Source organism: Hyposmocoma kahamanoa, unplaced genomic scaffold (genome assembly GCF_003589595.1).
Source record: "Hyposmocoma kahamanoa isolate Upper Pololo Valley unplaced genomic scaffold, ASM358959v1 93, whole genome shotgun sequence".
NCBI lineage: Eukaryota > Metazoa > Arthropoda > Insecta > Lepidoptera > Cosmopterigidae > Hyposmocoma > Hyposmocoma kahamanoa.
Genome location: NW_020654810.1, coordinates 18,329,510 through 18,345,245, shown reverse-complemented (window position 1 = coordinate 18,345,245; position 15,736 = coordinate 18,329,510). Strand labels below are relative to the sequence as shown.

General features: G+C 35.6%; 1 protein-coding gene across 3 annotated transcripts in view; it reads left to right on the top strand.

Moving 5' to 3' along the window:
• Positions 1-15,736, top strand: part of LOC113237127 (cerebellar degeneration-related protein 2) — a 119,741-nt gene that overhangs the window by 101,568 nt on the left and 2,437 nt on the right. For 2 of the 3 annotated variants that reach the window (XM_026473421.1, XM_026473420.1), the window contains exons 2-5: positions 13,024-13,136; positions 13,783-13,931; positions 14,332-14,778; positions 14,960-15,134. In XM_026473421.1, coding sequence (XP_026329206.1) covers positions 13,024-13,136; positions 13,783-13,931; positions 14,332-14,778; positions 14,960-15,134 — 884 coding nt within the window. Of the gene's footprint in view, positions 1-1,290; positions 1,561-13,023; positions 13,137-13,782; positions 13,932-14,331; positions 14,779-14,959; positions 15,135-15,736 lie in introns of those variants that run through there. The other variant, XM_026473419.1, reaches the window with a different exon arrangement.

Below are 15,736 nucleotides of genomic sequence, written 5' to 3'. Positions count from 1 at the left end.
TTTTTTTTATTTTAGTTGAACATAGTTATGTTATGTAGTGCATGTTGTGTCTACCTATAAGTGTTTGTGGTAATTAGATTGATTGTAAATTGATGATAAGATGTAATAAGTAATATTGTACAAAGACATTGGGTAAACCTAATAAATAAATAAATAAAATAGTTTGTATCGTAGTTTGACTATTTATGAAATTGACATGAGAAAAAAGTGTTACTCGTTTACTTTACCTAAGTCGAATAACAAATTATGGTTAAATACGGTGCGAATTGTTCATAAAAATAGCACTTAAAAATCATCAAAAAGTATTAATTTGTTAATCTATCATAATCCATTTAACGATTCCTATGAAAATAGTCAATGACCCTAATATCATTAGGACGTGGCTACTGTCAATGATAATTTGTGTGATTAGATAAAGATTATTAACAAACTATTTATGATGTTAAACTTGTCTAAGCTTATCAGCGTTTATCTGTCCTCGAAGATTTGGGTTAATCTGTAATGAATTCGGTGTAAACATCAAAAATACACAATTATTTGAAAGTACTTCTTAACTACAAAGATCATTCTTCTGTTATTGGGTTTTGTAGCTGCCTATTTAGACAATCTTATTGTATTGTTATTTATAGGCAAAAACACATTGTGATCTACCTGTATACATATTATTTACGTATGCAATGTATAACAAACTCGACTGTCTCGGTCCAACGATCTCATTGAAGCCGACGAATGAACCGATGCAAAACGAACGGGAGTCCATGTATCCTCACCATTTATTACAACATGACAATATGCTATTATTTGCATTTATAAAGAAATTTGTATAATTATGGACTTATCAGTAAACTACACATTAGAAAATGGCAAAGCGATACAAAACGAAATTTTATGAATATCTAGTAAGCTGGTCAATGTTTTAATTGAGGAATACTAATGTAATAAAGTATACAACTTTTGGTACGAGGAAGCTAATGAGATTGATAATAACATTAAATTACGACTAATAAACCGTGAGAAAGTAAAGCGGACGGAGAATACTTTCAATTTGAACTGGCACCACGCGCTTATTTCCATACCAAACTCTTTGATTAATACTTTCTCTGCTTAATTTTTGTTCAATTATGTGTTGCATCTGCATGATAACATTTGTTAATTTCATCGGTATAGGCGAGCAATCGAAAGAAATGAGATTGAAATGAGATTGGGGCGGACGAACGATGGCGCCCCGTAATTACCGTGCGGTTTAGTCGGCGACGGCCGGCCTCACTTCAGTCCGTTCTGTGCCGCCAGCGAAGGCACGTCGCTCAAAAGTATTATACATAACAGTTCTTATTCGTACCGTAGGTTTTGATAAAATAATGACCGTAATAGACATCAGTTAAAGCGACGCCGCCGCCGTCGTCGTCACTGATCCTTGTATGTAGTTGCCGCGAGTGAGGTGGAAAATGAGCGAGGAGGCGGAACAGTGTGACTCGATCAACTCATGGGAGCTGAACGGACTCAACTCCTTGGACCTGTGGGACTATACGGTGGAGCTGGAATGTTTGCAGGGTACTGAAGGTTAGCATTTCTTGCGTAAGGCTGTGTGAGAGGTGCGACCGCGTAGACGTTGTTGCGCTCACCAACAGATTGCACAAAACAAAACTAAATAGAGTTTTAGCCATGGAATTGTTTGTGTTACGATGGTCGTTTTTGTGACCAGTTTAACTACGGCCACTTTTTTGTTTGTTTTGCGGTGATCCTCACCAGTGGAACAGCTGTAAACCTTCATGCATTGATAAGCTAGAAAACTAAGAGCGATTTAAATGATAATAATGCCAGGTATAATGAACGTATTGGAATATTTTCTGTGCAAATTGGTTTTAAAAGTTGAAATGCCCTGCTTTGGATCAAGCGCGTTGCAACGCTTTCCACCGATTTAGGTAAATAGGTATAGGTAATTGCATCTATTGCGCGATAATTCCATCTTTTGGTCAAGGCTGTGATTATTATTCAAATAAATGTTGACATTCATTGGGTATAGCAAAACGAAGCACAAGAAAAACAAACAAAATGGCAATGAAGTTTAAAAAAACATTCGACATTAAATTTCAACTTTTATAGACTTAAAATATCGTCGAATTAATTCTTGAAATTGGAGTTTTTTTTTTTAAATCGCAAACCAGTGTAATCCCTTATAAGAAGTGGTAACCTCGCCACAATAGCAAGGAAACTATACAAATACTCAAGTTACAAAAAGATTTGCCTAATACAACTGGATGCCATTATTAATTACATTTCTGGTCGTGTGTTGGTTCGTACTATACCATTATATTTTTACCTAACATTACAAATGGACATGAAACCGAAACGGACTGTTTGTTTGATCACCATACTTCGATAAGCACAATTTATTCAACTAATAACTTCAAACTGTAACACCAATAGCTTTGTAATGCCGGTTCTGAGCAAGCAAAGAATCCGCCTGGTTACCTACCTTCCTGTCAGTATCTAGTGACTACCGATTATCTATAGTGCACTGACTACCTTTAGGCAGGGCGGTGTTAAAAATTGATTGATAGCAACAAAGCACTCTTTTAGTTAAAGGGGAGGGAGAGCGACCGCAATCAGGCATCGCATCGGAGACTAGATTTTATGTGCAACGCTTGGCAACTCGTTAGCGTAATAAAGATGCTTCCATAATATAAATAATATCTATAAGCGGCGGTAACTACTTTCTATCACGAGAACTATCTGATTATTTGCCAGTGAATGCCATTAAAAAACTTTAAAACAGCAAACAGCCTTTCATGGTCGAGAATATAATCGATGAACTTTCGATACTTCATCGTCCATAAAAAAGTTAGCTCTTGTCCAGTCTCATACGAAGTTTGGCCATCATCATAAGATAGAAATGTTGAACTTTTCTTGTAACCGTACTGGTTATAAACAGTTCAATGTATTTCTTTTTGTGACGTTTTATATCTGACGTAGAATATATCGTCAATTGTCCTATACTTTTTTCGTTTTTTCACCTAACATACATAATGTAATGATTAAATACAACAATTTATTTATTTTCTACTACAAGACGAACGTTTACTGGCATCCTAGGTCTCCCCGCAAACTTCTCCGGGCTTTGAGATGTACTTATTGAGTAAGTACTGCAGCCATTTGCAGCTAATGGTCGCCTGAACCAATGGAGATCAAGTACAGGGCAATTGTAACTCGACAGTTTTTCAGAATCTTTGATATGTTATATTAGATATTGAATGTGGCACCAGTCAATAACACGGGCAAAGAAGTATCCGGAATGAATATTTTTTTAACGAATACTGGCTTTACACTCTATCTGTATTAACTCCTTTCCAGTCTTCCATGCGAGCAATTGAGAAAATTGACCTCCATGCGTCTATTTCATATTCATTACTGCAACTTGTTTGTAAATCAATGTGTCCTTTTGTACATTAAATCTTCAAGAACGCTTATTTTTGGTATCCATTAGATCATTTTGAATAAGTAGTAAACGTATTAAAACTGTGATACTATGAATTTTACAGAATTTAGCATGTAGCACGGAACATGTGATACCTACCTACTCGTTCTATGAAATCCTGCGCGTGCCTCAAGACTGATATATATAACCTAATCTCCGGTTAAAAATACCGACCTCAAAAGTCATTCATCTCCTAGTTTGCCACCCTTAGAGGTGGAATATTTTCTTGAAATATAAATGGAACCACATCAGTGGTACCTTGTTTCCAACAAAAAAAGAATCATCATTGGTTCATAAATGGCGGAGTTACCGTGTAACATACATACAAAAAAACATACAGACGAATTGAGAATCTCCTCCTTTTTGAAGTTGGTTAAAAACAAAAACAACTTTACTACTCATTTGGATTCGAAAAATAGACTTGCTTGCACTTACAACCAGCAGTCATAAGTGCAAGGAGATACAAAAACCGATATACAATCTTCACAGTACTCATATACTTCTTTACCAAAGGGTATGTATATTAGTTTCTCTGTGAAATTTAAAATAAAAAGAGTTTCTATTAAATATCTTGTCAGTCTATCTATATATCAATCCTCTTCCATTTACCATAAAACAAAATAAAACAATGAATTCATAAAATGAAGAATCAATCGGTTTTGTACGCATTTGACATTACTTAACGCCATAAAAACAAAGGAAAGCGATAAAATTTGTAATAGCGTTCTCCTTTTAATCTAAACCTAAGCGTAATAAAATTAAAATGCATTGCATGTACAGTACGCTAAACAACATTGCATATAATAGATGACATAGGTGCGTACGTAAAGTACTGACATCAAATAATCTCTACATTTAATTATATACTCCCGGACACATAAATCGAGTCACCTTGCATTTTTATTCTTAAAGAACAGAACACAAAATTATTGTTATCACTGAAGAAAACAGTTTTCCCCGGTTTTATAAATTAAAAATTTCAACAAGGTGTCATGGAAATGACGTTTAATATACCAATTTCAAAATACCTTCGTAGTTTTCGATCAATCAAACATTGTCTAACCTTAGGCCAATTAATACTGAAAATGCAAGGTGGCTCGACTTACGTGTCCGGGAGTGTATAAATAGTTACCTACGATAGCAACATTATATAAACAAAAACTTGGTTATCGATTAAAAGTAATTACAATAATAACTGTTCAAACGTCAATGCTCTGTTGCATTAAATCATTTCCGTGACTAGATCGAACGGTCATACTCTCCCGACTTTTTCTGATAGAGCTATTGGTCATTATACCCTGTTTATTATCTTACATTGCCTTGCAATAAATGTAGTTTAGTATACCGTAACATGATGTGGTTTTTTCTTTCGATGCGAGTGTAAAGTATTACACTACAATCATCTGGCGTAAATATCAATATAACAAAGACATTTCTAACATCATATCATCAGCCCATATACGTTCCACTGCTGGGCACAAATATCCTCTAATGACAGGGATTTAGGCCAGATGTTTCCAAACTTTTTGTCTCGTTAGCCACGTACAAATTTTTTCTGTTTTACGTAGACCTCTCTAATATAGAATTTTTTCCGAATTCATTCACTTTACAATGTTTTATATAAGAGAGTATAATGTGAGTACAATGACGATATCTGTGTAATGTGGATTATTCCATTTATTGGAAAGTCAACATTTTGATTATGACCTGCCTAAATGGGATCCACACCGGTAGACCCTATTAACGTCATATGCACCCCCTATTTTTGTTTTCGTTGACCTTGCAGATTGGAGTGGACCCCTAGGGAACGTTATAGACCACTTTAAGCATCTTCGGTTTAGGCCATTGTCTACTACGCTGGACAGTTGCGAAATTCACAGAAATTTGAATCTTCTCTGACAAGTATAAGTAGGTGTATGTGAACAATGAACCTCAAGACTAACTAGTTTATTATACATAAAAGCTTATTAAGAATTAGGAAATCTTCGAATCGATATCCAATTATAATATGCACGAATTCAAAAACTGCTTAGTACCAACTAATACATCTACAAAGTTGCATTTTAAAATAGAATGGTTATATAAATAATGGTTATATTTAAAATGGAAGATGTTTATTTTGCTCGGCCTTTGTTATACTATTTTAACTTGGTACCTTTATGGTATGGCCTAAATAAAATCTACACTCTACATTTGAAACAAATAGTTCGAAATTTTAAAACAAGAATGTTTGTTTAGAAACAGACAGTCAAATACAGACATGTGACATTTAGCTGCTACGACAATAGAAAGAGGTCATCCATTATATATGTATGAGCCCGCAATACGTTTGAAAGCAACGTTTTCGCGTTTCTTCTAAAGCTTGCGACATCTCATAGAATACTAATTAATATACTTATATATATTTCCATTTTCGAGTAAATGCGCTCATGTATGAAAACGAGCTCTACTCTATGGAGTTATATTTTGCAACGTCATTAGCACTAGATTTATTTTTTTCATATGCGGTCCGGGTGTTCAATAAATTGACCAAATAATAAGTTCGTCAAATTTTATGGTAATATTCAAAAATTTGGCAACACCACGCTAATAGCTCTATACATAGTGCTATCCACATAAAGCCTAACTCACACTGGCGCAGAGTCGAAGCGTCGCGTCGCGTTCTGTTTTTCAACTACAACGCTTGGTGACGCGCGACGACGCTCGCATTAGTGCGCCCGGATCACAGTGTGGTCGGCGGCTGACGCCTCAGTGCGCTCTAGTGACGCGAGGCGACGCGCGTCGACGCCCGTTTCCAAGTTTGCATAACACAAATTTCTACTTTAATAATGGGAAAATAGATATGAATATACTATAGGCGAAAAACATGACACGTCACGACGCTTAGACTCTACGCCAGTGTGAGTTGAGCCTAAGACAATTTTGTAATTTAGTAGACTTAAAATAGTTAGCTGCCTCCGTGGCCGAACGGTTACCATGCCGGGCTGCCACGCAGAGGTCCTAGGTTCGATTCCGGGGCCGGGAGAAACATTTGTATGGCCTACATTTATTTCTCTCGTGAGTTTGGGTGTAATTTGTGGTTGTCTATGTGTGTGTCCATGGCACCCGCGACACAGGGTTTCCCTAGTGCGGGGCTAGGTTGAGTGTGTGCGTTATTATTATTATAGTTGGCCTTATATCATTTAGTGCGTCCTGTACTTTGGACCGTTTTTATCGTAACCGGCATAGAGTTGTATTTACATCTTAAGTGTCAGACTTGATATGCTCTTGACTTAATAGCTTTATTACTATATCTAATATAATGACATAAATTAATGTATATTTGTATAACTTAGATACTGTTAAGTTTTTAAATAGGCAGGAAAAGAAATGCTTTCTGATAATAGAGCTACTATTTATATAAAACTGTTGAAAGTATAGATAGGTAGACAATGACAAACCTTTACAATGCCTCAATATAAACTATCGTAAAGGTTATGAAAAGCATTTCATATTTTACATTGTTTAACAATCAATTATAAATGCAGGTAACTTGGCGTTTGGTTTTTACAAAAGAAATTTTTCGATATATCCTCCTGTTGGCGTTTTGAACAATGTACAAAACATGTCAAGTCTGATACATAAGATAGTCTAATGTACTTTAAAGCACTATTAGTGTGGTGTTGCCACCTTCGCAGTTTTACCACAAAATTTCACGGAATAATAATTTGGGCAGTTTGTTGAATACTCGGACAGTACATGACACAAGCAGTAATGAAATGTTGTGGCAAGTAAAATTGTTTACAGGAATTTTGTGTTTTTATGTGATTTCGCGTATTTCATAATTACTTTGAGGCAATATTGACAGTCATATTGCGCGATATTGCCTTGTTTTGCTCTGTATAGCGTTATGTACAGAACGATATATAGCTACACTACATGTAATTCTTACGCTGCACAAGGCTTTGCGTATTCTATTGTTAACGATGATATTTTGTCAGTGTTTTGTACAAAGGGTGTAAGCACATTTTCGCAAATTTTTGGGGGAGCATGTTATAAAAGACGTTTACATCCTGTTTTGGTTTTAATTAAATTTAAGTTTGAAAATTGAATTTAAAACAGCACGAACATATTTTAAAACAATCGTGAAAACCTAAAACATGCTCCCCGAAAAATTTGCGCTAACGCCATTTCTACAAAACACCAACGATTTACTTCTTACACGTTTCAAGGAGAAATGCAAATACCATTTTATAATAAAACATAAGCGGTGCAACGTATAGAATAAAACAAGACTTTACATCATAAAACTGAGGTCGGACCTTGTGAGTCGCCTACGAGTATATATAGGTACTTACATATGTTACATATAATATATTTTCACGTAGGTATTTAGCTGAAGTTGCAGCTATAAAAAAACCGGCTAAGATCGCTATGCAGACGTCATCGTACGTAATATGTAGTAACATCGTTTGTACAGGTACAACGTAATTTAAGCAAATTAGGTTTTATCTTTATTTTGAATGATTTAGTATAAATTTTACGATATATAGAGAAACGTTAATATGGGTTCTTTTTTAATTGATTGGAGCTGTTGTTCGAAATTAAGGGAGGGAAATAAGTCTAGATCAATCTACCCTCCGTTGTCGCGTAGGTATGTAGTCAGATGAAGATCGCAACGTCTTCAATGTATATTGGTTTATTACAAACTCTCCTTTTCTCCACGATGGCGTATCATTAGATCAGCTACATTGGCTCGAGTATCACCGTGCGAGAAAGTCTGACCAACAGCCTCTTTCGCCAATAATTAGCGATAGAAATCCGTCTCTATTGTGAGTTTTAGATATTGTTTTGCAATGAGATCATATTTGAACACTACTTTTTGACCACTCATTCTGAAGAGAAACGTTGATACGTCACATTTCCGCCATTTTGTTTTTATACAAAAATAAAGATAAAAAGCTAGAAGGTGAATAGACTTCTGACGTCTTCCATATAAATTATTACTGTTGTGACGTCTGTGAAATTTGTATCGTTGCGCTGCGCTATTTAGATTTTTGAAAAAAGAAATTAAATTTATTTTTAATATCATTTATTGACTGTGCAAATATAAATTTTGAATATTTATCTGCCAGGTTCGTCAAAATGAAGTGAATGAAAACTTTTTTTATCTTCTACCGGATATTTTTTTAATATTTTGAGTATATTCACTGATGAAATAAGTTTCCCTTTTTAACAATGCTATACACTCCATAAATTATCTCACATTAAACAGATCCAGAGAAAAAAATGACGATAGGTCTAAAACTGAAGTTTATGTTGAAAGGTACTCAATTTAAAAAAGTGCCGGTACCAACTCGTAATAAAATTAAACAGGGTTGATTGCCCCAGAGCACTCAAATGTTATATTGGTACGATTTATTTATATAGAGTTACTTTTAGCTTGATCCAATAGTTCAGTGGTCGGTTACATAAAGCACAGCAATCCACACAATTATGTTTATTGAGGTGGTGTAAAGAGTTTTCCGACTTACTAAAGTCATTGGCGCATAACTAAACATGTTTCTTTGTTTTTCCACTGTTTTTTAATGAAACTTTTTTTCTTAATCAAACTTGTTTCAAATCGCATAATGTTGATTTGTTATATAGGATACAAGAACTTACATGTCAGTTTGCTTTTTTGTTTAATTATTTTACCATTAAGATGGTCGGGTAAAAAAGATCTATTATACTGTTATTTTGCGATTGATTGGTAGTTTCAACTAATCCCAAAATAGCTTCGGCCAAGTCATATTAGCTAATTGCTAATGTATTTTATCGAAGTTTTGTTGGATAACCACGTCGTAAACTATACGTGGTACTTTCAGCTGCCGCTGCTCCGTACCCTCACAATGCTCAACTAACTTTTGACATCGTCAGCGGAGTGTGATCTGCTTGCGTGGCAATGGGCGGCTATGTGAGTGGTAAATGCTTGAGGTTTTGTGAAATAATGGACACTAGGGAATCGAGTGTATTATTATTATAGTATTATAATGTAATTGTACATAAATGTAACTTTTATAATATTAAGTTACGGGACGGACAAGTCGTGCGCCTGATGGTAAGCTACACGCCTGTCCATAACAGTTGCAATGCCACTCCCGAGTTTTAAATCGCAAAAATCTGTGGGGCACTGCCATTGGGCCTGTCACCCTGAGATATAAGTTGACAAGTCCCATTTGCCTGTAATTTCACCAGCACCCTTACGTTTCAAAACCGAAACACAGTAATGCTGACATTACTGCTTGGCGGCAGAAATAGGTAAGGTGGCAGTACTTCCCTGGACGAACTCTTTCACAAGGAGATCTACTGTTACTAAAACTTAACTTCTTATTTAGCTTCCTTTCACGGTGCATTAGTACTTAAATTGTTATACCGTGTAAATTTTCAATAAATAAATAAACAAAAAAGAAATTTTCAATTAAGTAACCACGTCGCAATGTTAAGAATATTGAAAATTTTACAAATGTTGATCCTGTTTTAAATTTCACTTCAATAATTTTCCTTCTACCCTCACAATTCCTCCTTCGGACTACTAGAAAGTTTGGAACACTCCATCCTTATGACTTACTGCGTACTTATTCGCATGAACAGCTTTTCATTTGCGTACGGCATGTAGTGGAATATATTACCGATATGTTATCCGAAAGCTACAATTTGGGACTGTTTAAGGCTAGAGTGGATAGATATTTAAATGACAAACGCGTCACATTGTCGCTTAAAATCAGATTAAATCGTGACCAAACCTTCGTGTTGTGTACTCGTCTATATATATTATATGTACATAAAAAAATGCTTGCAATTTTAAATATGTAAAAATAATTAATAACGATAACAATTTATAATGATAATAATAACGCGCACATACTCATAGCCTCACACTAGGGACACCCAGTATCGCGGGTGCCAAGATCACACACATAGACAACCACAAATTACACCCAAACTCACGAGAGAAATAAATGAAGGCCATACAAATATTTCTCCCGACACGGGAATCGATCCTCGATCGATCCCGATGGTAACCGTTAACATGGTAGGCCACAGAGGCAGTTAGGCAGTATTGATAGCAAAAAAATTTAGGTTTCTCGTACAAACATGGACAATACGTGGGCATTGACTACAGTGATGTTAAAAAAATAAAAATACAACAAAATAACTTTTATCCGCCTTCTAAGATACAGGATCCCCTAGTTTAGAAGGCAGGATAATCTTGTATATTAATATATATGTTCTTATCTATATGACTTATAAAAAAATATTGTAACCATTTTATTAGTTGTGATTTATAAATAAACATTATTATTATTTTCTTTTCGTATACAAAATTTCTAAATATGATTTGCCCTTGGTCAAAAAGCGGACGAGTGATAAAACTAAAATAAATAAATAAACTAAATAAATAAATAAATAAATAAATAAAACTATTATACAGGTATTACAGGTTTCTTGGCGGTATGATTTTTTATTCTTCACCCGATATTCCAGAGCGATTTCACGCTCCACAATAACGGGTTAATCCCTCATCAGGCTGAATTTAGACGGGCACTGTTAGGAAGCTACTCACGACATGTCGACGTCTTTATACAACAACGAAATATTGCAGAGTTTACGATTTTGATATAAGCATACAGCGATGAGCAGAGCAACCGAAACTTCGTCGTAAAATAAAGCACCCATAGTACATCAAAAGAAAATTTAAGAAGATAGGTGTGTGGATGGGATTTGCGATAAAGTTTGCGGTAAGGACGGTTGCTGTGTTATTGTACAAACGCTGCAATGTATAACTTCGTAAAACCTTGTAACAAACACTTTAATTTTCGCAAAAGAACTCAAATGCAGCGATGTTTTCCTTATAGTTAGCTTCATTAACAATGACGTAAAAAATCTTAAACCGGACTTTAATCAATGACTTCCTACGCAACCAACAGCGTGACCGCATCATAAGCGCTTCATTTGTTATAAACATTGTTCTTATCATTCGTGTTTCGATTTCATGGCATTAATAGAAAACTTGGAACACACACTTTCATTATCTTGATCTTAGATTCTTGATAACTGTGGACGTAGTTTCTTGCCATGTTTGGTGAATGCGAATAGCTGATTATTAGACATTACATAAATTTATTTAGTGAACTATAATTGACACCTTTCTCACACCTACTTTAGCATTATATTAATATTCAATCCGGCTACTAGGCCACGTAGTTTTATACCGATTTCTGGCACTAAGCAGTAATGCTCACATTACTGCGTTTCGGTTTTGAAGGATAAATTAATGCTTACTGCGCAAAAATGAAAGTTGTAACCATTGAAATAACAAAGTAATAACGTTAAATCCCTCTCCTGTAAAAATTTGGTTTGTGCAGATACGCGCCTTTTACCAATGCTACACACGCGGATTTACATTATCCCGACGTTATGTCTCAGGATGATGGGCGCGGTGGCAGTACCCCTCAGGCCTTTACACAATTTAAAGCTCTCAGTGCCACAGCAACTACTATGGACAGGCGTGTCGTTTACCACCAGGCACACGACTTGTTCATCCCGTCACTTGAAATCTTAAAAGAAATCAAAAGTTAATAGTAACTGTCTATTATATTTTGCATCGATTTTTCCCGCGAAATACGTTTTAGAATTTTAAACTATCCAATAAAATTACAATCTAAGATCTAGCTAGCAGTATGACCAAGTAGACGCAATAGCCTGTCCCGAAGGACGAAAAAATTTACTACTATATTTGTTCTTTATGACAATTTTGTGATTTATCAATAAATCGCGTGTGTTTCTTATCTATGGCATTACGGCGTCATCATTTCGCTATTACCACTCGTAGTTTATTAGTCTCGTAGCTTTCATCTATCAAGCCAACTTACATTGACCTAAATTTTATACAATTTTAGCTTTAACGTTTTATTCTCCGTCAGCAAGGTTAATTTTACAACGTAAGACGTAAGTAGTAGGTGTAGATACCATTCACAATTTTAAAAACACGTGTTAAGTTGCTTGCTGTTTATTACAAGTACGTATTACGTATCACAGAAGACGTAAACAATCGGCAATGTGTCGTATGTTGTTTCTAGAAATACAACAATGTGAAGTAATGTAAGCAACACCGCTCATAGCTCATTCTTCGATGTTTACAGAAGCGACACTGTTGAAAGAGCAGTCCAGTTTTAACATTATCATGTCACTAATGTTAACAGAAGAAATTTTGTAAGTCAGTCTAGCGTCATCGTCAGTTCGCCGGACGGTACGTGGTATGAGTAAGCGTTAAGACTCGTATTGCGACAGGTGGATAATTATCTCGACTTCGCCTTCGTCTACAACCACCTAACGCAACCAGTTCGGTTGCTATCGCGGTATTTGACCGTTTTATAATACTATCGATAGAAAAGTTTGAGACGCGAAAGTTGTAGTACAATATAGGAGCAATAAAACCGTCGAAATGTGTCTATTTCTTCTGTCTTTATAGTTTATTAGTTGGGCACAATGGAAAGTGTAATAAATTAGTAATTCTTTTGTTTCAGATCTGCAGCTTGCGGCCGAACTTGGGAAAACTCTACTGGAGAGAAACAAAGAGCTTGAAACCGCTCTACGACAACATCAAAATGTCATCGAAGATCAGGCGCAAGAAATTGAAGTAAGAAATTCGTCATTATTAGTCATTGGTAACTGGCTGTGGCTCAGATGGTTTGAGCAATGTTACGGTGCAGAATGGTCGTGGATACAAGTCCCACCGGCTCGACAAAATTATTACTGTGTGTTCGAACACACAGCATTGCATTCATAATCATAAAGTAGTCATTGGTTAGGTAAACATTGACAAAACGCAAAGCAAACATTGACCTGCCAGCATAGGTCAATGAAAGCAAATGAATACCATAATTACGACGACATTAGGTAATTTTGAAGACACCTAAACACTTTTCTATTCAATTGCATTAAACATGACAGTAAAAACTAAGTATGCAGGGTCAAGAGCAAATCAAGCTCGAAACTTAAGATTTAAATTGAACTCTATGTGTTTGCGATAAGAATAGTCCAAAGTCCAAGCTTGATACGTTTTTAACTGTGTCTACACAATGTTTCTGAATAAGTCGTGATTTTATTTATTCAGGCACATTTTCTTTTACCACCCTAGTATTATTCCTAAATAAATACTTAGGTATGGTAAATAATGAATGAATGAATGATTCATCATCATCATCATATTCAACCATACTGCAGTTGTTATAACGTTTGTTACATCAATAAAGTGTTAACGAAGGTTTAACAATATTTTTCAGTACTTGACAAAGCAAACAGTCGCCCTTCGCGAGGTGAACGATTCAAGGCTCAGAATCTACGAACAGCTCGAAGTTAGCATCCAGGATTTGGAGCGAGCCAATCACAGACTCGCCGTCGACCATGCCGCCGACAAGAAACATATTAAAACGTGAGTTTTGAGACATTTACAATGTTAATGCACGAATGTAGTCTTGACAATCATTGTAATTTGAATCATATACATCATAATGACATTTTTTACTGCCAATGGCGCATTATTGATAGTCCAAGATCATTTGCGTAATATTCGTTTTTCTTTCTCTGTGAATATTTCGCTTCTCATTGTTCATGTATGATGTTTTCTACTATTCACATCATGATACGATCACTGCGACGCAAAATTTTTTTTTCGCAATTTCCGTTTGTTGATGACATCGCTTGGTTGATTTCTCTAATGTAACATTCCATTCCCACGTATCAAAATCAAGATCTTGTAAAAAAAATAAAGCAATGTTTTGTAAAATAGCTCCAAAGTGTAGTCCCGTATAATGAGACCTTTTAATTTACAGTTTATGCGCCAACATTGAAACATTGGAAGGAAAATGTGAAGATGTACAAAAGACTGTTGATGACCTGAACGCTCAACTGGATATTGCTAGACGGCGAGCGGAACGGAAGCCAGAGAGCATCGAGAAACCCAAAGAGAAGGAACGAAAACCCCAGGAACCAATAACACCCAATTCTAAGAAACTTGAAGTAACGAGCACGCCTTTGAAAGTAGCGCCTCTCCCAGAACTGACGAAAGAGGACGAGGATTTACTAAGGCTAAGCGATGAGTTGAGAGAAAGCAAAGTAGCCCTCGCCCAAGAGCAAAGGAGAGTAACTGAACTGGAAGAACAGTTGGCGTCTATGGTACAGGAAAACAATAGAGTGCAAGACCAGTTGAGAAACTGGCAACAAAACGAAGATGGGCCCAAATCGATGCATGAGGAATTCTCGATTCTTGAAGAAGTCAGGTAATATAAAAAAATATTAAATGAAGTAAATTTAAAAGACGTCAAAAATACGTAGTTTTACTTCATAGGCAAAGAAACAATACTACATAGGTGCATACAGATGAATATATAACATTTTTATCACTTATAAATGATCTACATGATATATGAGGATGAATAAATGAACACGTGTCTTTTTCAGACAAGGTCAACTATGCATCAGGTGCCTTCGGGGCGTGGAAAGAGGAGACGATATGTCTTCCATTCTCGACGGAGACGACGACGACAGAAGTGCCATCAGCTCACTGATCCTCACTCCATCAGGGCAGGACAGTCTTAGAGACGACCACGTTACAAACAAACTTGTCAAATTCGACGTAAGTTTTGGTAAAATAAGAATGCACGATTACTATAAACGTATACATAAGCTTCTTCTTTGTACAGTACTTTTTAAGTGCTCCATTAACAATTTATGTGTAAGTAGTTTATATTATGCTTGTTCTGAAAAGTTGATCATTAGCGACGCAACTAGTTATAAGTTCAAGTAGGTAATAATTAACGAAAATAGCAGACTTTGCCAAGAAAACAAAACATTTTTTTTTATTTTAGCCTTGAAACCGTTGAAAGAGGTTTTGATTAGCTTTTCAGTAACCGTGTTTTCTAATTTATTTCTAGCAATAGTGTAACAATATTAACTCAACGTTCTGCGTTTATAGGCAAACAGATTAACAACACTAATGAGCTTAACTAATCAAGATTTGAATCTTGAAAATTCTGCAAATAATATTTTCGCAAAACAGTCCCTAAGTCAAAATTTCAAACTTCTATTTCTTTTTGTAAAAAGTCGATCTGCAGATGCGTACCTACACAAGTCACGCGCCTTTCACTCTTTAGCATTGGAGATGATCCCACCTTCCAGGCATACGTAAGCGGCATTGAATTTCCTTCCAACATCTCATGTGAATGTTTCGCTCGTTCT